This window comes from Myotis myotis, unplaced genomic scaffold (assembly GCF_014108235.1).
Source record: "Myotis myotis isolate mMyoMyo1 unplaced genomic scaffold, mMyoMyo1.p scaffold_m19_p_5, whole genome shotgun sequence".
NCBI lineage: Eukaryota > Metazoa > Chordata > Mammalia > Chiroptera > Vespertilionidae > Myotis > Myotis myotis.
In genome coordinates, this window is record NW_023416357.1 from 41,127,385 (window position 1) to 41,151,420 (window position 24,036).

The 24,036-nt window shown below is 39.6% G+C and overlaps 1 protein-coding gene across 3 annotated transcripts in view; it reads left to right on the forward strand.

The window, feature by feature from the left end:
- IQGAP2 (IQ motif containing GTPase activating protein 2) overlaps positions 1-24,036 on the forward strand; it is a 267,786-nt gene that overhangs the window by 139,764 nt on the left and 103,986 nt on the right. For all 3 annotated transcript variants that reach the window (XM_036308005.1, XM_036308004.1, XM_036308003.1), the window contains 6 exons: positions 2,343-2,420; positions 6,754-6,830; positions 19,578-19,645; positions 20,036-20,149; positions 20,802-20,980; positions 22,851-22,938. In XM_036308005.1, coding sequence (XP_036163898.1) covers positions 2,343-2,420; positions 6,754-6,830; positions 19,578-19,645; positions 20,036-20,149; positions 20,802-20,980; positions 22,851-22,938 — 604 coding nt within the window. The remainder of the gene's footprint in view (positions 1-2,342; positions 2,421-6,753; positions 6,831-19,577; positions 19,646-20,035; positions 20,150-20,801; positions 20,981-22,850; positions 22,939-24,036) is intronic.

The following is a 24,036-nucleotide window of genomic DNA, read 5'->3' on the forward strand; positions in this document are numbered from 1 at the left end:
CTATAATAGCTAACATTCATTGCATTCTTAAGTGCGCTTTGCAACGAAGCACTCTGTGAACATTCTCATTTAATCTCTCCAACTCAAAGAAGCAATCCTACTTTTACTTTATGGCTAAGGAACCAAGGTTCAAAGACATGTATAACTTTCTTGAGGTTGCCTCGCTAATAAAACCACTAAATGGATGGAATACGCTTGTTACATGGTTTGAAATTATTGAAGCCCACCAGCCAAAGACTCTCCAGAAACACACCTGGGATCAAACAAAATTAGTTTTATTTCACTCATTGTAGTAAGAAAAAAATGCATACCCTTGGAGTCAAGAGGAGGAGAAACGAGGGGCTTAGTGTGGCTCTGGGCTTGTGCTGGGTGGTCTGATAAGGACTTAGGGAAGCGAGGACTGTCCCGTTTTCTTTGCGTGTCCTCAGGAAGCGGATCCATTTGGTGGCTTGGTAATTTTTATCTAGGACGTGAGAAGACTGAATAGAGACTAGATGGACATGAGTCAAGAGCAAGTTGTTCATCTTAGTTGGAAGAGAGGTGTTTTAGTTATTTTTGTGGCGCCAAAGGGCCTTTTCTCTGTCTTGACGAGATTGCGGGTTGTTTCCAAATTGCTCCTCCATGGCCACGGAGTGACCATATCTGAGAATTGTCTGGTTCTGCCTACGTTGTTTATGCTGAGTTACAAACCCTCAGATGCTGCAGCCTGGCTGGTAACTGTCCGGCTGCTCTTGCTCTCTTTCTTTCCTCTCACCCCTACCCCCTTGTTATTTCATAGCAACTAGCTTATTTCTTCCCTCTGAAGAATAATCCAACCACCATTGGGAACCTGTGCTCTCTGGGGGTTTAGCATAGGGAAGGCTTACAGATCTGGGGAGCCCTCATCTTGAATCCTAGACCAGCCACTTCACTGCCTTTTGACTTTGAGCAAATCACTTCTTTATGGGGGCGGGGGGAGGGTGCTACCTTTCTTCATCTCTAAAGTATGGGAATGATAATCACCTTGCTGGGTGTTTTGAAAATTAGAGATAATTTACATAAAGTGAATTTATCTAGTCACTTTAGTGACTATTTGAACTATTTGACACGCATAGTTCATTCTCAGTAGACAGTGACACCGGAATTGAACCTGGGACCCTTCAGTCTGCAGGCTGACACTCTATCCACTGAACCAAACCAGTTAGGGCAAATCATTTACTCGTAAGTGTCCTTGGCTTAGGGAAGATAGGATATACTAGATGGCTCCAAATTGCTTTTTAACCATCTCAGTTTCCCTATTCTACTTGTCCTGGTTTACTGGCCTGTGTCATTTATACAATTTCAACATTTCTCTTCACAAAATTCTACAACTTTCACAAACTTTCTACAAATGTTAATTTGCTTATATTTCTTAATTTCTAACAGCAACAAATATACTTTTTTTTGTTAAATAAGCTATTAAATTGTAGGTCACAGAAGATAGAAAGAACCAGACTTTCTGAATATAATTATTGTATGTTAGTCATATGATGACACTATACTCTCTACTTTTTTGTTTTCAAATAGATAACATTGTGCTATTCGTTTAACTAATTAAAAATACCAGACCATTTTAAGCTCTCAGTGGTTCATTACCTGATACAACTTCATGAGATAGAGGCAAGTATGCTGTATTTATAGAATAGGCAGAAAAAAATGGTTGGCCAAATAGGACTGTAAATAACAGAAGATATAGAAAGACTATTTTTATTACATGGGTAGAAAAGGTCTTGTAAGACATTCCCACAGAAGGTTTACTCTTTACACAAGGCCAAGATTAGGGTTAAGTTACAGAAGGAATAGTGACTAAAATTAGCTCCATGTTGTGTGTGGGTTTTTATCTTTGTATATTTCTACATTTTCCACAGAATATTACATTAACGATCAGAAAAAAATGATTTGGCAGAACCAGAAACCACACACACACACACACCATTCTATTTAGTCTTCTAAAACCCTGTCTGTTTTCCCTGAAGTCACTAGGCTTCTCAGCTGTCGTTGCCAAAATCTTAACACCGTATATGTGTGTATATGCGCACACACGTGTGCATGTTTCATACAGTACCCATGTGCTAGACATTAAGTGTCTTTGAGATTCTACTTCAGAGTTACCTCAAATGTGTGATTAATGGAAACTAGTAGAATGGTCTATTACAGATGGTCAGGGTGTTGCTGAATAGTGTAGTCTCCTTTACTGTGTCTTTAGTTTTTATGTGGGCTCTAATAATTTTATTCTCGGAGAAATACAATTGAAAAACTTTCCACTAATGACAAAATTATTACAAATGATTCACTTTTTGTGTGTTTCCTTCCCCCCCCATTAGAAGTCCGGTCTTCATTTTCGACACACAGATAATACTGTCCAGTGGTTAAGAGCCATGGAGTCTATTGGTCTACCCAAGGTAAGCCTTCAGATACTGGATCCTGAACCAGAAAGCCAAAGGGGGAAATGTACAAATTTCTTCTTATAAAAAACGAGAGGCCTGGTGCACGAAATTCATGCACTCGCCAGCGGGGGTTGGGAGGGCGAGGGAGCGGGGGGGTAAGGGGGACGGGGGGTAGGGGGATCCCTCAGCCTGGCCTGTGCCCTCTCACAGTCTGGGAGCTGTCATCCTTAGCCCTGCTGCAGAGGCGGGAGAGCCTCCTGCCACCACTGCTGTGCTCGCCTGCCTTGGGCCCGGCTTCTCGCTGAGCGGCACTCGCCTATGAAAGTGCACTGATCATCAGGGGGTAGCTCCTGCATTGAGCGTCTGCCCCCTGGTGGTCAGTGTGCGTCATAGTGACCGGTCATTCTGCCATTCAGTCAATTTGCATATTAGCCTTTATTATATAGGATGATTGGCAGACTGGGTATGTTAATGCAATAGATTGCCTTATTGCCTCAGGAAAGGCCTATACAAAGTAATAAATAGCAAGAACTCAGAATGAAGTATGTGTACAGGTCAAGAGCAGCCATGCAGAAGTGAATATAAATTAAACGAGGTCAGAACAAACTTTAACTGGTAGATAGTTGATTTAAAATAGCCACCTCCCTTTTTTGTTTGCTGTTTATACTTATGATTCCTAATCTCATTGCATCACTACAAATTATTATTACAAATATATTTTTTATAAATTATTGCTACAAATCATTGTATCACTATACATTTTAAAGGCCAGGGGGTTATAGCTCTTACTCCTGAAATAGATCATTTAAGTAAAACTCGTTCAGCAAATATTCAGAGCTTGTTAAATTCAAAGGGCAGGCACCCATCAGCCTGTGCGACAGACAGGCAAATAGGGGAAATGAAGAAATAATTACATTTGATAGAAATTGTAGAGCTATTTCTTAAACATCTTATTTTGAAATAATTATAGAATCACAGGAAGTTGCAAAAATAGTACATCTGCGTGTACTCTTTATTCAGCTTCCTCCAGCAGTGACATCTCATAACTGTAGTAAATCATAAATTGGCATTGGTGTATTAATGTTAACTAGACTACAGACATTATTCAGTTTTCACCATTTTATGTGCATTCATGTGTATGTATGTGGGGGGCTCCATTCAGTCCATGAACAGGTTAGTGTGACCATCATAAGGTGCAGACCCCACAGAGGAGTGCCCTTTATATTGTGTCCCTCTCCCATCCCTGTCCCCAGACCACCACTGATCCGTTCTGTCATTATGACAATGTTATAAAAATGGAATCACACAGCCCTAACCGGTTTGTCTCAGTGGATAGAGCCTCGGTCCGTGGACTGAAGGGTCCCAGGTTCGATTCTGGTCAAGGGCATGTACCTTGGTTGCGGGCACATCCCCAGTAGGGGTTGTGCAGGAGGTAGCTGATCGATGTTTTTCTCTCATCGATGTTTCTAACTCTCTATCCCTCTCCCTTCCTCTCTGTAAAAAATCAATACAATATATTTTTTTAAAATGGAATAATATAGTAGATTACCTGCAGCAATTGCCTTTTTTCATTAAGCATAATGCCCTCGCTGCCCTCGAGATCCATCAAGGGTTTTTTGTGGGGTTTTTTAAGTACATTTGTATTGATTTCAGAGAGGAGGGGAGAGGGGGAGAGAGAGAGAAACATCAGTGTTGAGAGAGAATCATTGATCAGCTGCTTCCTGCACATCCCATACTGGGGATCGAGCCCACAACCTGGGCATGTGCCCTGACGTGGAATCAAACTGTGACATCCTGGTTCATAGGTCAGTGCTCAACCACTGAGCCATGCTAGCTGGGCCGTCAGGTTTTTGTATGTATCAATAGTTCATTCCTTTTGTATTGTTTAGTATGGACAGCTATTTCAAAGAAACTAATTTGGAGTGGTTTAGCTTGAAGACAAATCAGTAGCTACTGACTAATTAAGACCTGTGTTCTTGTTGTTATTATTAATCCAGGTTTGCAATTTTAAAACACAACAACAACAACAAAACAAAAGATTCATTAATGTAAATTATACTTGGCTGTTTTTAATATATTTTTTGCTGATATCTATTTTAGTTCAGCTTATTTCATCTCAAAATAGTCAATAGGGATTTATTTTATTCTGCCATTTTTATTCTTTTCCCTTCTCCTAAAATGCCCAGAACATTAAATGCCATTCCATTCTAGGCACTAGTTATAATACAGAATTCATATTTCTAGATTGTGATTTAGCAAGTACTAACTAGGGATTAGGTGTAAACAGATTAATAAAGCAAGAAATTCCAATAGGATTTTATTCTATGTAAGGCAACATACTTTAGATTAGGGTAATTTCATTATGTTTGATAGATTTGATTAAAACCTTTTTCAATTGTGTATATGTAGGGCCAGGCTTCCCTTGATTTTAAATCGAGCAAGTAACCCACATAGCAGATTCTATTTTTATTTTAGAAGATTCTATTTTAACATTGATTTTTATTGTGAAGTCATTGATTCATTACATTGCAAGATGAGAAACCAACAGTGTACTGAATGAACTGATGCATTCTCTATTCAATCTTCATTTATCAGAATTAAGTGCCTACTCTGTGCTCAGCATCATGCCAGGTGCTGGGGACACAGTGCTGAATAAAACATTGTGAACCATGAACTGATCCCATCTCCTTGCTTTATAATGACTTTCCAGGAGAAATAAGTAGAAAAGTAATTATTTAAAGATATGGGAGGGACAGTTGTTGTCCTGTGCTTACATATAGAACTTTAAACCTGGTCACATTCTCCTGAATCGAGAGTCCTCCTCTCATTGGCACTTTGTTAGCAAATGTGTTAAAAGATAGTTGGAAAGACCTTTGAAATCGCCCAGGCTATAGGCATTTCTTTAAGTGCTCAGTGACTATACATTTGTATCTCAAGAAACTTTGCTTTCTTTCTTTTCTCAGCTTTTTTCCAATGTCCAACAGAACATTTCACTTGAGTATCAAATACCACCTATGGTACATGACTTAATTTTTATTCCAAATTTTATAAAATGTTTACTGAAAGCAAGTAATACCAATATGCTTATCTTAATCTTCGAAGCTTCGAGCCTCGTTATTCATTTTGTAGTGCTTAGGAACAGGTAAGTTTGGTGCCCCATTCTAAAATGTTTCTTATTAGGCTTTTAATTTCCAGCTTAAGAATATTGTAAACAGCCCAGCTGGTCTGCTTCAGTGGATTGAGCATCGTCCCATGCATACCTGGGTTGCAGGGGGGTTGGGGAGGAACATGCAGGTGGCAGCCAATCAGTGTTTCTCTCTCATCGATGTTTCTATCTCTCCCTTTTCCTTCCCCTCTCTCTAAAAATCAATTTAAAAAAAATTTTTTTTAAAGAATAGTGTAAATAGGTTTTAAAAGCCTTAATGTTCTAACCTTTCAATCTAGTAACTCTATATTTAGATGTTTATCCAAAAGAGCTAATTAGGTGTTCAGAAAACGCAGGGATGTTCATTGCAGTGACTTATAATAGAGGAAAAATTGGGGACAAAAAAAAGTGCAACCATGGGGAACTGGTTAAATAACAGTTAAAATATGAAAGAATCATGCATCCATTAGAAATAATATTCTTACAGAATATAAAAGGGGTCATGTTCTATGATGTGTTTTAAACAGGTTATGATATGTGCAATTTTATTTTAAAATGCATCCATGCAAGCATTAAAATATCAAAGACATATATAGAAAAAGGACTGGAAGAAAGTACCCCCAAATGCTAATAGTGACAGTCTGGAGGTAGGATTATAGGTATTTTTCCTTCGTATTTTACCTATTTCCCAGAATGTATTCAGTGAATATATTACTTTAAGCAGAAAAAAATTATCCATGTATGTATATGCATGTTTATAGAACTGGGTAGCTAAGTTCTTAACAATGTAATAAAATGCTGAAGAAGAACATCCTTCTCAAGCCAGTGGACCTCTGGGCAGTCACAGGAGTGACTCCATTGTAGAAAGTAGAGTCCAGATGGGCTAAAGCCTTGTTAAATGAAACTGCCACGGAACTAACCATGTGGACACAGCCTTCTTGGAGTGGCCGGCTGGGAACCTCCCAGTCCTATCACCCCATACGCACACTCTCTTGAACCACTAGGTGGCGCGCTGTCAGGCAGGGGACCAGATGCAGTGATTGGTCCTCCTGTAGATGAAGATGAAGCAGTAACTAAGAGATTCTTCTGCTTTTAAATAAATACAGAACATCAAGGACAATCAAAGTAGGATCGTTTGGGAGAAGTACAATAATTTTGTGAAAAGCAAAACATAATAAAAACATTGTTTCTTTTGTTTTCCAGATATTTTATCCAGAAACAACAGATGTCTATGATCGGAAAAACATACCAAGAATGATCTATTGTATCCACGCACTAAGGTGGGAAAATACACTAAAAGTCTAGAAAGTAAATTTAAATAAAACTAAAATTTTAATTTTAAAAGAGATCTTAAATTATTTTAATGACTCAAGAACTTTTATTAGGTTGAGTTATTTTAAATTTGCCAGTACAAAATTAAAATAATTGTCATGTAAAAACAGTCTTTGAACTTGAAAAATATTTTGATGATTTTTAAATCTACATCAAAATAGAAAACTAGAACATGAGTGAAAGACGTATAAGTATAATAAGAAAATTTAAGTAGAAACTTCTAGGAAATCTAATAGAGCGCTACAATATTCTTCAGATATGATTAAGTTTATATAGCAAAAATATATCAAATGAGCAGCTATAACGGTCATAATTTTGGTTTTGATACTCTTAAAATTATTAGTTTGGTTAAATTCTTTTCACAGATTAATAAAATTCCATATGATTTTTGTTTGCTTTGTTTGATACCTCTTGTAAGGGTAAAGAAGACACATAGAAGTTGCTTTAAATCAGTCAAAGGAAGATACATTCATTGTTTTTTTGTGTGTATCCATCTTTGTCTTTTGTTATCTTTAAATCTATTTTGTCAGCTATAAGTATGGCTACACCTGCTTTTCTGTGGATGTTATTTGCTTGGAGAAAAATTTTCTACTCTTTTACTTTGAATCTACCTTTGTCTTTGCAGCTTAGATGTGTCTCTTGTAGGCAGCATATGGTTGAGTTTTGTTTTTTGATCCACTCTGCTACTCTGTGCCATTTTATTGGTGAATTCAGACCATTTACATTTAGGGTAGTAATTGACGTATGAGGATTTCCTATAGCCATTTCATCTTTTGTTTTCTGGTAGCTCTGTGCCGCCATTGGTTCTTTTCCTTTGTGTTTCTGGCTGTTGTTTTTGTTTGGTGGTTTTTATACTTCTTTCCTCTGTTTCCTCTTTTTTTAAGATATGTAACCTGGTTTGGGGATTTTTGTGTGTGGTTACCATTAGTTTTATAAAAAATAAACTTGCCTATATATCATAGCTTTTTTTCTTTTGAGTGTATTTGGTCTTCATCTTCCTTTGCCAGTTCAGACCTTTACCCCTTCCCTTTTCATGTTTTGTTGTCACAAATTATTCCTGTTTATGCTGTAAGTTTTAGTGATCTTACTCATAGTGTTGTGACCTTGTATTCTTTGTTTCAGGTATAATAACTCCCTTGAGTATTTTCTGCAATGAAGGTTTTCTGATGATAAAAATCCCTCCGCTTCTGTATGTCTGGGAATGTATTTATTTCTCCTCCATATTTAAAGGATAATTTTGCTGGGTATATTATTCGTGGCTGGTAATTTCCCTCTTTCAGGTGTTTGAATAATTGGTCCCACTCTCTTCTGGCTTGTAGAGTTTCTGCCGAGAAGTCAGATGATATTCTGATGGGTTTTCCTTTGTAGGTCATTTATTTTTTTCCCCTGGCTACTTGGAAATTTTTTTCTTCGTCATTAATTTTTGACAGCTTTAATTACAAGTACCTTGGAGATAGTCTCTTTGAATTGAGGTAACTAGGTGTTCTGTTTGTTTTTTGGATTTGAGGATCTAGTTCTTTCCAAAGGTTTGGGAAATTCTCATCCACCATGTGTTTGAATAGACTCTCTGTTCCATGCTCCCTCTCCTCCTCCTCCAGAATCCCTATAATTCTAATATTGCTTTTTCTGATGGAGTCAGTTAATTCTCACTGAGCTCTTTCACTTTTTAAATGTTTTATGCTCAGGTCTCTCTCTTCTTCCCTCTGCATCATTTCAGATTTCTATCCTCAATATCACTCATTCTTTCCTCCATCTGGTTGACTCTGTTTTCTGTGCTCAGTAGTTCACTCTTAATCTCCTTAATTGCATGCTTCATTTCCAGGATTTCTGATTGTTTCTTTTTTAAAGTTTCAATCTCTTTGGTAAAGTACTCATTTTGTTCATTGTTTTGTGAGTGTATTGAATTGCTTCTCTGTATTATCTTGAGTTGAGTATTTTCAGAACTACAATCTTGAAATCTCTGTCATTAATATCACATATGTTTCAGCTTGCTTTCTGGAGATTTTTTATTTTCTTTCTGGTCATCCATGTTACTATGGTTATTCATATTATTTGCTGTCTTCCTTTGCTTATGCATTTATTTCTGAAGAGGTCTTTCTACTCATTTCCAGTAGATGGTGCTGAATCACAAGATTTTTTTACCTCTGTGCTCTTCCAGTCTCGAATCTCTGGAGCTTCGGGGGTGGGGTTTCTTTTGCCCTCACCATAATGGTGCCCCACCCCAAGCACCCCTCCTGGGGATCAGTCACAGAGGGAACAGCTATTCTATTGCAGCAGCTCTTGGTTTACAATAATATGCTCCTGGACCCAACTCCAAGGGCAACGGGAGGTGAGTTTTGTAAGTCCACATGGAGGCAGGGCTCTGTGGGTTCGTTTCTTTCTCTGAAACACCACCGCCTGGATCGACAATGGAGAGTTGCATGGCAGAACCCTGTGCTCTGTCAAGCATCTGCTGACTTAGACACTGTTCTCTCCCTTGCCACTTGCCCTGCTGGGCTGCCCCATCCCTGCAGCTCTCTGTTCCTCCTGGCCAAAGGAAGTGCCTGTGACAGCCGGCTTTCTCCCCTCTTCCGGCTAAGCCGTGACTCCCAGCTGCAGGGCTGCAGCCCATCTGCGCTTTGCTCCCTTCTCATCTCCCCCTTTATTCCCAATTGCCCACCTTTAGATGTTTCAGTGCACAGGTCTCGCAGGCATGCACCTGTGTTCAGCAGGGATTTCTTTGTTGGATTATAGTTGGTTAACTTGTTGACATTTCAGGGGGAGAGGACAAGGGGCTCTCTCATGCCACCATTCCTGTGACGTCACTCTTCCCCATTCATTGTTTAAAAGCAGTTGTTTGAGAAGTTAATTTTTGAAATGTTGACATTTCTGCTAGGTCACAGATCACTTTTTTATCTTAATGGCCTAGAAGAAATGTGATTTTTACATGGTAGCAAAAATGATTTTAAAAATGCATTTTGTGACTCTTGTCTTGTGTGTACACAGGTAATGGCTGGAAGGCTTCATGTCTAATTAAGTTCTAAATTTCTTTTGGAACATCTGCCTTATGTTTATCACACTAGAAGTCATTTTCCTGGCAGAATCTTCTGCCTAGAGGTTTATATTAACTTCTTCCTGGATCCTTCCTCTCCAAAGGAAAAGGTTTCTATAATAATTCATTGCAATTCTGGCCTACTAGAGAAGAATTTTAATTATGTCCTATAATTTGACTTTTCCCCGATCAGTACTTATGAGATTTCTTTGGAAGATGGCAGTTGCTAGAAAGATAGACCAAATGTAGGTGCCTTTTCTATGACTTCTTTTCCTAATAGTTTAGAACTGGGGGAAAAACACTTCTGTGCCTGCTTCCTCATCGGTGGCCAGTGTATCATTATGCCAGCAAGTTTTCTAAAAGTTTTTTTTGCAAAAGTGCTTATTTTGAGGTATATTTTCAAATGTGTTGTCCAACATTTTTTGTCACATATTTTTTCAGCACTTAGTATGGTCACTTATCACTATGGTTAGTACTGTTTTGTGACCTGCTAAGCCGGCCACCATTGGTTAATGTCATTATCATATCCACGCATCGTTGTGCTGATGTCCAAGTCTGCAGCATGCTCTTGGGGTGTCTTGTAGAAGCATAAATTGATGTCCTGAAGTGGACCCTGGGGCATTACTGTTAAGCAGCTTGTAAAGAACTGGTGTACTAAGTTCCTTTCTGGTGTTGTCGGTGTTCTACAGAAGTTATGTAGAACTGCACTGTTGCTGGCAGTGTGTTTGCCATCGTTTTAAAGATAGCGTGAACAGTTTGGTAAACAAAGACAGAAGAGCAGCTTCTTCCTTATCATTGCCAGTGGTCTGCTAATGTTGGTGTAATACGTTCTAGGACTGTTTTTCTCAGTTACTCAGTTACTGATCATGGAGTTTCCGTTACTGTTACTTATCCAGGAGCAGATGCCTGTTGAGCCTGTCGTTCACCATATCTGATGTTACGTAGGATCTCCTAAAGCAGTAGTTACTTGATAAACAGCATTCCCTGGGAGAATCTCCTTTACTTTTCTCAGCTCTAAACTTAATGTCTGGCTGCTTCTTGATATGGCATACAGATGTCTCAATTGTATCTGAATTGTTTTTAATCAAACCTTTTTCCTATGATGGTTGAGAATGCAGTCAGTTTACCCAAATGAGACTGATATCCTGCTCTGTTGGGCAAGACACACTTGGAGGCTGGGCAGCAGAGCCCTTTAATAAGCACGATGGATTTGCCCTTCCTGCATAATTAGAAGCAATGCTGGGAATGAACATTTATGTCTTCAGCCTTTATATCCTGGTTACAGATATAACAGTAGTGCTGGTATAAAGCATTGTTGTTATCTGATAAAAAAAATTAAACAGGTCAGAAGTTCTGATTATAGATCAGGAGCCAGGCAGGCAGAGCCCCCCGGAACCCAGGCACTGCCTTCCTCTTACCCCAGCCTGTGGGCCTTACTTGATCTACAAAGTTAGCTCTTGGCCCTACAAACGTGTCTCTGTCCCTGTCTTTTAGATTAGGATCTAACTGCTCATCACAACCCCCTGGCTTCCTGTTTGTATCTGCCTGCCCCTTCCTTACCTTTCTATTTTACTTCTGACCCCAGGCTCCTTGCCTGCCACTCATTGTACCTTTTGTCAGTTCAGCTGGGTGACCTGAGTCCAGACACCAGTGAATGTTAGCACAGGGGCCTCAGAGGAAATCCTCAATCTTTGCCTAATGTAGAGACCTCAGGCATGGGTGGCCTCGTTCTTTTCTCAAAGAAATGCTTTTTTATTTTCTTATTTAAAATATGCTCATTGGGGAAATATTAGAAAATTTTAAAAGAATATTAAAGAAAAAGCCAAAGTACCCATTGTTTAAACACCGATTGAGAACCACTATGTGTGATGGGGTATCTTTGGACTTAGAATGTGTATATGGCATGTTTTCCTTTTGTGGCTTCATTTGGAATGTTTTAAAGTCTGTGCCATCAAAAGGAGCCAGTTCAAGAAGTGAGAACCTTGCTAATACTATGGATTTTTTTTTCTAATACTATGGATTTTTAACTGTCTGGAGGCTGTTTATACCTGTGGAAGAACACTTTTGCATGCTGTTTATTTATTAGTATGTTGATAAACTATTAAATGTTGAAACCTGCGTTGTAAAATTTAATTCCTTTAAACAATTAAATTTAGTAGACCTGATTTTTTTGAACACTTCACATACCTGAAAGTACAGGTGAAATGCCCAGATACGTTATTACAGACTTACCACACTTCAACCTATTCTAAAAGATCCACTCTACAACTTTCACTCATTTCATTATACACTAATTTTGACTCATCCGAGGACTATAACATTTTGATACCTACCAAGAATTGACATGCTCTTACGGGCACCAAACACAAAGAAAACCCTATGAACTTGCCCAGGTTACAGAACATGGTGCCAGTTTGAGTTCCCAGGTGAGTCAGACCCTGGCTACAGTCATCGGGCTGAACTTGATTTGTGAAATCAATCAGACCTTTTTTTCTTTACTTTTCAGTATATGGCTTTCAGGTAGGTTCTTACCCTCCTCCCCCCACCCCCCCCCATTCCCCGTCACCCAGAAATGATTTACTTCCATGCCTTGTTTGGCCAGTGTTACAGAACCCATTGTCCTGTCATAATGATGCATTGGCCTGATCTGTTAACGTTATTAAAAGCTTATGTATGCCTTTTGAATATTTTCTCAAAATTAGCTGGGCTTTCTAGAGGTTTCTCCCTGAGGAGATGAGGGATGGACTCTACCTGATGCAGTTTGGGTCATTTGGCCGATCGATCTCAGGTCATGTTTCTGGATCCTTTCTCTGCTTGACCATCAGTGCCAAGCCCTCTTTCCACCCGGCTATTTTTGTCACCACCTGTGCTCCTCAGTCCTTATTTGGGACACTTCCATGGTTTTTTAAGACTGTTAGGCTTACTCAGAGTTCCCGGTTCTTACTCTTTTTGTAGCGTATATGTAGTGTATACCGTATAGAAACAAGTATATATCTATACTCTGAGGACAGAAAGAAGCACCCATATTTTAATAATACTTTACAACTTGTAAAATCAATGTAAGTGATAATGTGTGTCTTATTTTTATCTATTACAGCTTCCTTTTTGTGTACTTCATACCGTTCTCTTTTGATTGGCTTTGAACTGGCCTTTCCTAGACTTCACCAACATGCATGTTTTCTTTTCCGATGGACCACACTGGTCCAGCCTGGTCACCCTTTGTTTTTGGAGCACTGTCCCTGACATTCCTTGCAATATCCTTGCTTTGTGCTCGCAACGGGCTGCTCCTGTCCTGTCCTGATTATTCCTGCTTTATAACGTGGAATCAACTACTCTCCGAGGAATCCTTTGCAAGTCGTGTATCCAAAATGATTTTTCTGGTGTAATTGATTAGGGTTCTGGATTCTGCTCTTTTTACTACATAAAGTTTATTTGACCATTAAGAGTCTACTCCACGGACGACAACAAGCTGAAGATGTGTGTCTCCCCTCTGTGTAAGGACACTGCTCCTGCTGCAGACTTGGGAGCTGCTGTCCCCGCAGTGTTTTCAAATGCAGCGACGATGCCTAAAGGGCACATTCGGGGCTTGCATATCTGAAACTGGCTGTGGCAGACTCACTTCTGGTTGGCCAGTTCCTAAATACCCGACTGCTCTGTGAAGAAGGGCTCCTCTACCCGCTCTCACAATGCCAAATGGCTGCCTTGATTAGCAGGTTGCCTTTGAACCCGTTCCTCAGGCTAATGTTATTGCATAACTTCCCTGCCTTCTCCCTTCTTCCCTTAAGACCCTTTCCTAATAAGAAACTGATGGCTACCTTTTGCCAGATTGATTGCATCTCTGAGAGGGGACATATTTGCATGTATAAATAAGCTTCCTAAAGATAGTGCCTTAACCCAAAGGATAGACTCCTCTCAGGAGGGATATCTGCAGGTGGCAGTGTTTGGGATTAGGGTGTGGAGGGCAGTTGCACCTTCCATATCTTTCAGGTCACTTCCTGTTCATACTTCTCTTCATGCTTTGCACCGTCTCTTCTCTTTCTATCTCGCGTTAGTACGGTGGCTGGCTATCTGTCCTGCTAAATGCCAGGCTCGGTGAGGCTGTGAAGCATGTCTCTACCCAACACAGCACATACACCACTGACTCCCACTGACGCCTCTGCGTCTGTATCTTTAATTTTCCAGTTGGTTTAGCTGATTTCCCAATGATGAGTCTGCCTCTGGATTTCTTTGATTTTTTTTTTTTTTACTGAACATTGGATTTTGACATGATACTGGCAGTGATGTATGTAACTAAGATGGGAAAATAATTTGGTTCAGTAGATAAAGCCATTTCAAACATGGAGTCAGTGAGGGGAAATAGTCAAAGGTTCTTAGTATTGAGAGTGGGGAGACCACTGTGGTGGGTTATTAAGTGTATAGGAAGGACATTTATTTAACGGGATAATAGTAATAATAAAGACAAAGGCTAACACTTACTGAGCTTTTCATTATATGCCTGGCCATGTTCAAGGTGCTTTACAGGTGTAATCTCATTTAATCCTTCTCACATACCTATGATTACATACTGTTGTTAATCCCATTTTATAACCCAGACAAATAAAGCACAAAGAGGCTACCCATGGTCACACAGCTAGTAACTGGCAGAGTCGAGACTGCAAGCCAGGCTGTGACACCAGAACCTGCACTGTTGCTGACTCAGCCTGTCATTGGCTTCAGAGGGGAGTCAAGTGTTTCCTACTGCGAAGAAAATAAAAAAGAGCAGTGGCATCAGACTGGAACTTCAGCAAGGGTCTCTAAACTGTTATATTTAGGATTAGAGGCCCAGTGCACAACATCTGTGCACTGGTGGGGGCGTCCCTCAGCCTGGCCTGCTCCCTCTCACAGTCTGGGACCCCTTGGCACTGCTGAGGAGGCGGGAGAGGCTCCCACCACCTCCGCTGTGCTCGCCAGCCATGAGCCTCACCCTGTAGGAGCGCACTGACCACCAAGGGGGCAGCTCCTGCATTGAGCATCTGCCCACTGGTGGTCAGTGCATGTCATAGTGACCGGTCGTTTGCTGTTCAGTCAATTTGCATATTAGGGTTTTATTATATAGGATAGTTTTTAATGAAGACTCACTCATGGAACTTAGAACTGGAAGGACCTTGGGAAGTTATTTTAGTCCAGATCCTTCACTTCCTAAATGAGGGGCTGAAAGCTTGGGCTCTGTGATTTGCTGAGAGTCGCACATCTAGGTATTGCCAGTCTTGGGGCCAGGATCCCGGGCTTCTGATCCCAGTCCTGTGCTCTTTCAAGTCAGCCATGAGGCTTTCATTTACAAACATCTCACATATTATAGCATAAAATGAAGTGCACATGACGTGATCCAGAAAAGCTGAAATAAATTCAGCTCTTGCCTTTTAAGTTTGCATTTCATTACTATAAACCTTTTAATGTATACATTGAAGTACTAGAAAAAACCCTAATAGAACTTTTTAAAAAACTTTCCTGCTTCCTGGATTTAAACTGATATTATTTGTACCAAAAGGAGCACATGGGCCGGTGCGGCTTAGCCACCTTGGGAGCACTCCCCTGTTGCTGCCTCACTCAGCACACAAGTGCACTACCTTGTTGTAGGATAGGAGGGTCGCCGTTTCACACCAAGTGTTTTCCTGTACGTGGGGAGGGATGCTGACGTTAACTCCACAGCTTTCTTTGAAATGCTCTCAACCTTTTGTGTTGGCTGTTAGGCACTAAAGGTACTTAGTAAGTTCAGTGTTGAAGAGCTACAAGAAGTTGGTGCTTTTATATTGGATGGTGTGTGTGTGTGTGTGTGTGTGTGTGTGTGTGTGTGTGTGTGTGTTTAAGATTAAGACACTGAATTTACTGTATGCTTCAGGTAATGAATGGCTCATCTGAATGTGAATGCTTGGGAAGGGGCCAGCTGCTGTTGCTGATTCTTTTCAGCCTGGGAACAGTGTCTAAGTACAAGTTTCCTAGTAAACGTTGCCCCTTTGAGTAATCTGCTTGAAAACACCTCCCATACAGAGATTTGGTATAAAACCTCCACACTGTGAAAAGCAGTCTTTTTAAAGAATAGTTTAAACCTCAACATTAGAGACAATGTTGAAAACTGAAGCCAAATAAAATATATACATTAACATTTGTAATAACTTTCGTTGGTGAAAGTATGTATATGCAAATGAGATTTCTACCTAATCCATACTAGTTTAAGAAAATCTGATTTTAAACAAATTTAAAAGCGAAGATTCTTCCATCTGAAAGTGGTAATTTCTCAGCACCACCTAGTGGTAATTTTTAACTAAACCAGAATATTTGCTGATTGTGAGATTTATATTAGTATTACAGTGTTCAGTGGAGAAGTAAAGAGTATAATTGGAAACAGTCCTAATAGCTTTATTGCCACAGAAGAAAATGAACACTTTTGTTTAGTAAATTGTTTAGTTCATTTTACCAACAAACCTATGTTTTGTGGGAGTCTACTAGTAAGTACCTTTATTTTAGGGACATCATAGTAGAGAAAAATATTTTTTATATATAGTAGATATTCCATAACTAGTATTAAAAGAATGACTGGATAAACAAAGGAGATAATGTGAAAAAACAGTCATGTCAAGATCACTGAGCATAGTTTTATTATTCCCTTTCCAAACTGATATGAAATTACTAATGTAGTAATTTTAAAAAGTAATAATTTGCCATCAGAAAGAATGCCATCCACCGACCAGGAACTCATCTCAACGAAAGCAAACAGATAGGATTGGATTGATGTGGGAACAAAGAATGAGAAGACCGTAGCCCCCAGAAATCACGGAGGATGCAGCAGAGCTAGGAGCTGTTGTGGGGAGAAGGAGACCCTCAAAGCCAGGGTTGTGAACAATGAAAATACATCCTTCATATCAGATATTTACATTATGATTCATAACAGTAGCAAAATTACAGTTATGAAGTAGCAACGAAAATAATTTTGTGGTTGGGGGTCACCACAACATGAGGAACTGTGTTAAAGGGTCGCGGCATTAGGAAGGTTGAGAACCACTGGCTTAGACCAAAGCGGCAAGTGCAGATGCTGATGGCACCCTCCTGACATCAGCCCCGTGATCCCCCTAAGGGTGGCTTTTGTTGTGAGGACCTGTGATCAGAAGTGACAAATAGCAAATCTTGAAAGTCCAAGATGAGCCCAGATTAGGAAATGCCAGACATTTGAGGGAAACCAACACTACGAAAGAGGCATTAGATTGAATGAACAGAATCAACAGCCAAGGAACAAATGAAAATATTAAAATATGTGCAATTACCCTGGCTGGAGTGGCTCAGTTGGTTGAACCAAAAGGTTGCCGGTTTGATTCACAGTCAGGGCATGTACCTGGGTTGTGTGTTTGATCCCTGGTCAGGACATATACAGAGGGCAACCAATAGATGTTTCTCTCTCACATCTCTCTCTCTCTCTCTCTCTCTCTCCCATCCTCTCTATAAGCATGTACTCAGGTGAGGATAAAAAATAATAACTAAATGAATAAATAAATGGTTAAAAATAATAAAATATGTGCAACTAGTGATTTATTCAATTTATATATTTGGTTAATATTGAGCACTTATATACAACAAAACCAAAGGTAAAGCTAAGAAAGGAAAATTGGATAGATGAAATTAGGAAAACACTAATAGAATGTATAGTTATCTAGATTTTTGGTACATAATCTATATAATAAAAGCTTAAGCGACCATTATGGCGGAATGACCAGAACGACCAGTCACTATGATGCGCACTGACCACCAAGGGCCAGATGCTCAATGCAGAGATGCCCCCTGGTGGTCAGTGCACTCCCACAGAGGGAGGACTGCTCAGCCAGAATCCAGGCTCACAGTTGGCGAGCACAGCGGCAGTGGCAGGAACCTCTCCTGCCTCCGTGGCAGTGCTAAGGAGCAGCAAGCCAAGCGGTAAGGAGTAGTGAGCAGACAGGTGGTAAGGAATGAGGGGTCCCGGACTGCAAGAGGGCACAGGCCAGGCTGAGGGGATACCCCACACACACACACCAGTACATGAATTTCATGTACCAGGCCTCTAATATGAAAAATAAAAGCTAGTGTGTAAAATTCTAGATGATCTCAATATTACATAGGTGGGGGAGTAGAAGTGGAAATTTATTAAAGGATAATAGATATTTATTAGCTTAGTCTTTTATACAAGAATATAAGTTTAACATCTGTTAAAACTTTGGCAGAATGCTAATGTAAGTAATACAATATATAACACATTACTTGAGGCCCTGGCTGGGTAGCTCAATTGGTTAGAGTGTCATGCTGATAGGCCAAAGTTGTGGGTTCAATCCCAGGTCAGGGCACATACAAGAATGAACCAATGGATGTATGAATGGGTAGAACCAACAAATCTATGTTTTTCTCTCTGTCTATCTCAAATCAATAATTTTTAAAAATAACACATTACTTGAAATAATTTGTGTTAAAAGACATTTTATAAGTGTCTCCTACTTAAATTTTACTGTCACATTTTCAACATTTCTCCCATTGAGTTATTTTTATAGTTTTCTTTGTAGATGAGTTCAGGTATATTTTGTAATGTAGTTATCAAAAGGGAAGAGGAACAGTCAAGTACTGTGAAAGGAATTGTAGTGATACAATAATACATTTTTATTGTTTATGAAAAATATTCATAAGGTCTGTATGGCTTGATTTTATTTTCTTCAAATTCTTTTGCAGCTTTACCATACCTACCTGTTTAATTCTGTTGATTTTTTTTTTTATTTCCTGTTACTAGAAAGGAACAAATGAAGAGGTTAATATTTCATTTGTTCCACATGATATGAGTTTCCTTTTAACTGGAATCTTTTCCCCATGTAATAATGAGTTGAGAAGTTCATAAAATATTATGGTTTTGAAACTTTCAGCATACAAGTTTTAATTATAGTGACTTGTTTAGCATCAACCTTGGGTCGTAAAGTCTTTCAAGGCTGTGCAAATAGCTTCATATCCCTGATAATCTCTAAAGATCTAGAATTTAATAGGAATGTATCCTGTCTGTCTATGAATTATGAATACATAATGCCTATTTTACATTGAAGATTGTTCAGAGTCTAATATGTTTTTCCTTTGTGGATCAGATACGAATATCATGTTGGAATTTAATATTCACATTTCCATATGGTTAAAATGTCATTTGTTCTTTGTATTTTGGTTGTGGTTTTGAAGGAAAAGTGGGGAAACCAGAGAAAAGTAAATGCCCCAAAAACAACCCTAAAAATTCATTAATTGGTATTTCCTGAAGAAATAGAAATGGCCAATACATATGTGCATGAAAAAATGTTTATACTCACAACTACTAAAAGGAAATGGAGACTTGAATAATGGTTTATTACTTGTGTTTCTTATTCTGCCTATACGTGGATGATAGTCAGTTTAGCCTATGGAAGTGCTGTGTACTACAGAAGGCCAGTTTTGGGGACTTAAACTGGGTTCTGATTCCAGTCCCACCAGGGACTTTGTGACTTTGGGGCTCAGTTGCCTCATTTATAAAATGAATGGATTAGATGAGACAATCTCTTAGGTCTTTCTCAACTAAAAAAGCCTTTCAGACTTAAGCAATTTCTAACTCTTAAGATTTATAATAATAAAGTTTCTGATAATTTTATGTTTTCTCTTTCAGCTTATATCTGTTCAAACTAGGAATAGCACCCCAGATCCAGGATTTGTTGGGCAAAGTGGACTTCACAGGTACTACTGTGTATCTTCATTATTTTTTACAATGTCTAAGAAAATGGACCGTACTTTTTTTTTCATTGTGACGGTATTGACTTCCTTTACTCCTCTATGTGGGGCAAGGGAAGAAACATTATTTTGTACTCAACCAGTTCCTTTCCCCCATGTTTGGCAAATGAGAAGCTAAGGCTGGCTTCATCCTAAGGTTCTTATTTAGAAATGGCCCCACCTTCTTGATAAAGACATTTTTTAATAATGACATGCACTTTTTTATTTTCTTTAATCAGAAGAATAAGCTCCACGTATCTGGGAACAGGTCTCTAGGATGAAAGCATTTCTTGATACGAATATACTCCTTCCTGCCTCCATCTCCGTGACTCTCTCTAATTTGTTGTTCTTTTTCAGAGGAGGAAATCAGTAATATGAGAAAGGAACTCGAGAAATATGGAATACAGATGCCATCTTTCAGCAAAATAGGGGGTATTCTGGCTAACGAACTGTCTGTGGATGAAGCTGCACGTAAGACTTTAAAATCTGGACCTGCCATTCACATCAGACTGACCTATACTTTGTTGGTTTTGGTTACAAGAAACAGAATTTTTAGATGATACTTTAAACCTCTCTGAAAGCTTTTATTATATGTATTGTAGATGCTTAATTTGAGCATATCAGAATATAGGTAATTAATTGATTTGGGACTTTAAACAGCCGCTTGTGCAATGTGGATTAAGGGGTTCTGGAGATATCTTCATTCTTCAAAATATTTCTTTACTCTCTTTGTCCTTAGATTTTAGTGGCAGGGCACATTGTCTTTTAGTGTTGCAAGTTAAGTTGCAGGCATCTCTTGGAATCAACCTGCTACTTTAAAAGTGTCCATGTTACCTTTCGAGCCCCCACGTGGTTGTCATAGCACTTGGTTCACTTGAGTCATTTAGTGCAGGTTGAATAAATGAATGGGGATTATGTAACAGATGCTGAGGCAGGACCAGAGACAGATGGGCAGGTGGAGAGGCTTTCAGAGGGGTGCTCTGTGATGCGTCTGAGGCCTCTTTTTTGGTATGTTTACTGGGAGCCAACGAAGAAAGTAAACCAACTTAAGTGTTTGCAGTGTCAGTGCAACTGTCCGTGTTATCTTTTGCTGGTAAAAATCTTTTTTTCTCTCTCTCCTCAGTGCATGCTGCTGTTATCGCTATTAATGAAGCTATTGAAAAAGGAATAGCAGAACAGACCATTATAACACTAAGAAACCCAAATGCAGTTTTAACTTTAGTGGATGAGAACCTTGCACAAGAATATCAGAAGGAACTCTGGGCAGCCAAAAAGGGAAAAGAAGAAAATGCAAAACTGAAGGTATTTAATTAGGTTCTCAGTAATAAATATGGTTATGAGTAGCTAGTTTGAAAAGGGGCGATATTTTTAATTCAACTGTCTGTGGTCTCTGTAGCCACAGGCAACTGGTTTGGGAGAAGGGTAAGGGTGAAAAAAGATCTTGCACTATGGATAGAAATTGGGTTTCCTTTTGTGATGAATATTGTAAGTTGCAAGGTTTTTAAGGTTATGCCATAAACTTCCTACCTCTCTGAAAGGTGTGAAAGTAGCAGCTAAAGCTCTTTCCTCGTTAGCACCACCTGCAGACCTTGTGTTGGCTGAGTTACCTGTAGGTTTATTAGTAGAGGTTAATAATTCAGTGTGGTGAAGTTTAGAAAGGATGTTTTGAGTCCACTCTCTTTCTATTTTCCCAATATCCACCCTCAACCTGGAGGAAGATGTTTTCTTCCTTAGCAAGGCAGCCTGCTCCTGTTCCGAACTCCGCACCCCACTTCCTGCCTGGCTTGTGTTACTGAAGACTGTCTGCACTCAGCTTCCACTTGCTGCTCCTGTTCCGAACTCCGCACCCCACTTCCTGCCTGGCTTGTGTTACTGAAGACTGTCTGCACTCAGCTTCCACTTGCTCCCAACTCTCCTCTCCTTAGGCTCTTGCCATGTCAGCTTCTGCTCCATTACCAAAAATGTGGCTATGGTTCTCTGCATCAATGAGTGTCTCTTCCTCCTCCCGCTAAGTGCGGGGATTGACATTGGCATTGAGTCACTCCTGTCTCTGTTCTTCCTCAAGTAGGCTCATCCACTTGTTGAAGAAATCGCTCTCAGCTTCATAACAGGCCCTGTAATGCCCCTCCGGATAACTTCATCTCGGTCCCTCCGGCCTTACCGTTCACCGTATCAGAAGGGCGTTCATCTCTACCCTGCCCTTCTCCACATGTGCCCTTGCTGACTTCCCTTTGGAAGGACTTTCACACTGCTTCGGAATGCTTTCCGTGTCCCCTGTGTCCTATCCATCATTGCATTCTGTGGCCTTTTCTTGCCAGGCTTACATCCATCCACCTACCTCTAGTCTCATCACTCTTGCCTCAGCCCTGCCTCGCCTGACCTGGCCTCAGGACTCCTGCAGCACCTTCCTCAGGGGTCTCCGTGCTTCCTGTCACTCTCCAAGCCAACCCTTCTCAAAGCTAGAGGTTGCAAAATTAATCTTTAGCTACAGATCTGGTGTCATTCCACTGGAAACCTCCCCTGAGTCCCTACTGCCTACTGGGTTAAGTACAGGTCCTTTTCTTGTCCTTAAAAGGCCTCTAGGATATGCACTCTACCTCACCGTGTTTTGGACTGGCCCTGGACCCCCCCCCCCCCAATTCTGTTTGCAGCCCAGTGTGCCAGGCTTTCCCACGTTTTTCACCAAATCCTGCTGACTATACCCTGCTCCCATTCTGCCTTTAACATGACTCTCTCCCTCCAGCACTTCCTCATTTGCTGTCTCTTTTTAAAATTTTCTTTCCAACTACGCATGTACCTCTCCTATAGAATGTATTCCATTGTACTATGTATATTCACTATTTGTGTTCTTGATTTTATTATTGAATCAAATGAAATTGCCTATATTTAACTGGTTTTGATATTCAAAAATGGCAATATTAAGGGGTCCAACATAATGTTTACATTAGAAAATTGGGCCTTTGCAGAAACTCACAGGGTCTGTTCATCTTTGCATTCCTTGCTGGGCATATCTAATCATAGAGCCCTGCACAAAGCAGACGCTCTGAAATGCTTCTGTTGTGTTCACGTGGATGTTAGTGAATGGTTTTTAATGCTCCTTGCATTTTTGCTTTTGAATATCGAGCTTTGGAAACATTTAGCCTCAGGAATCAGTGAAGACTTTGTTTTACAGAATAACTGTATTTCAGAAGAAGAAAGAGATGCGTATGAAGAACTGCTGACACAAGCAGAAATCCAAGGCAATATCAATAAAGTCAACAGTAAGTAATGGATTCTACGAAAGAAATGGATACTTATCTATAAGATATGAATATTCCTTGTCAGAGTCTCAGCAAAACTCTCAATTTGTACCCTTGTAAAACTGCCCTTGCATGATGAAAAATCCGCTAAATGTCAATGTTGCCCTTAATTAAGGTGTATCATCTGACAGTTTCCTATGGAGCATTTTTTGGTGATCTTGTCCCCAGTCCGTGCAGAGTAGCTCAAGGTGTTTCCTCGTAGGTACAGTGTATGTCATATTCTGCACCTTTCCCTGATTGGTATAATACTGGAGGTTATTTAGTAAAATAGTGTGACTTAAAGACTGTCATTCCTTGCCCATGATTATGTGATGGCATTCGATTGGAACTATAAAAGGTATTATTAACAGCTCTACTCTTTATTACTTCCCAATTATTAGTCTACAGTTTGTAAGAATGATTTTCTTACATCTTGTGTAGCTTTTATCCAAGTGAGTGAACTTGACAGACCAATGAAATTGCATAGTGACAGGTTTACATCCATGTCCCTGAGACTCTGTGGAGTTGTACAGTTCGTTCTTCTTGTTACTTGGTGCAGTTGTATGACCAGAAAATGCGGGTAATTAAAATAAGCATATGCAAGTTTAGATACATTCATCTCTTTATTAGTCTTTTCCCCCTTCTAATAAAATGTACTTTTACTTGAACCAGTAAGGAATTGTATTTGACATTTATTTCCCGTAGGTTAACCTAAATAATCCATATATATTACAAAATGAATACATGAAAGACCATGTAGCCCATTTAGTAAATCATGTGAAATGTCTGCCAAACCTAAATGTGGAGTATTTCCTAATCACAACAGTCCTAAACCTTTTCCTTGATTTAACATCCTCTATGAGCTTTGGAGGTTCCTTATCGCTCTTAACACCTTCAAAACAATGTAGACCTACCTGTAGGTGTAACCCAGACATTTGCTCCTAAGTTGCTGGTAGAGACTTCAAACAGTAATTAAAGAGGCCCAGAGAACCCTGATGTAAATATGTAGGAGTTAACAACTGAGTAGGTTTGAGAAGTTATCTCACACATACACTGCTAAGAGCTCTAGGGTAACATTTT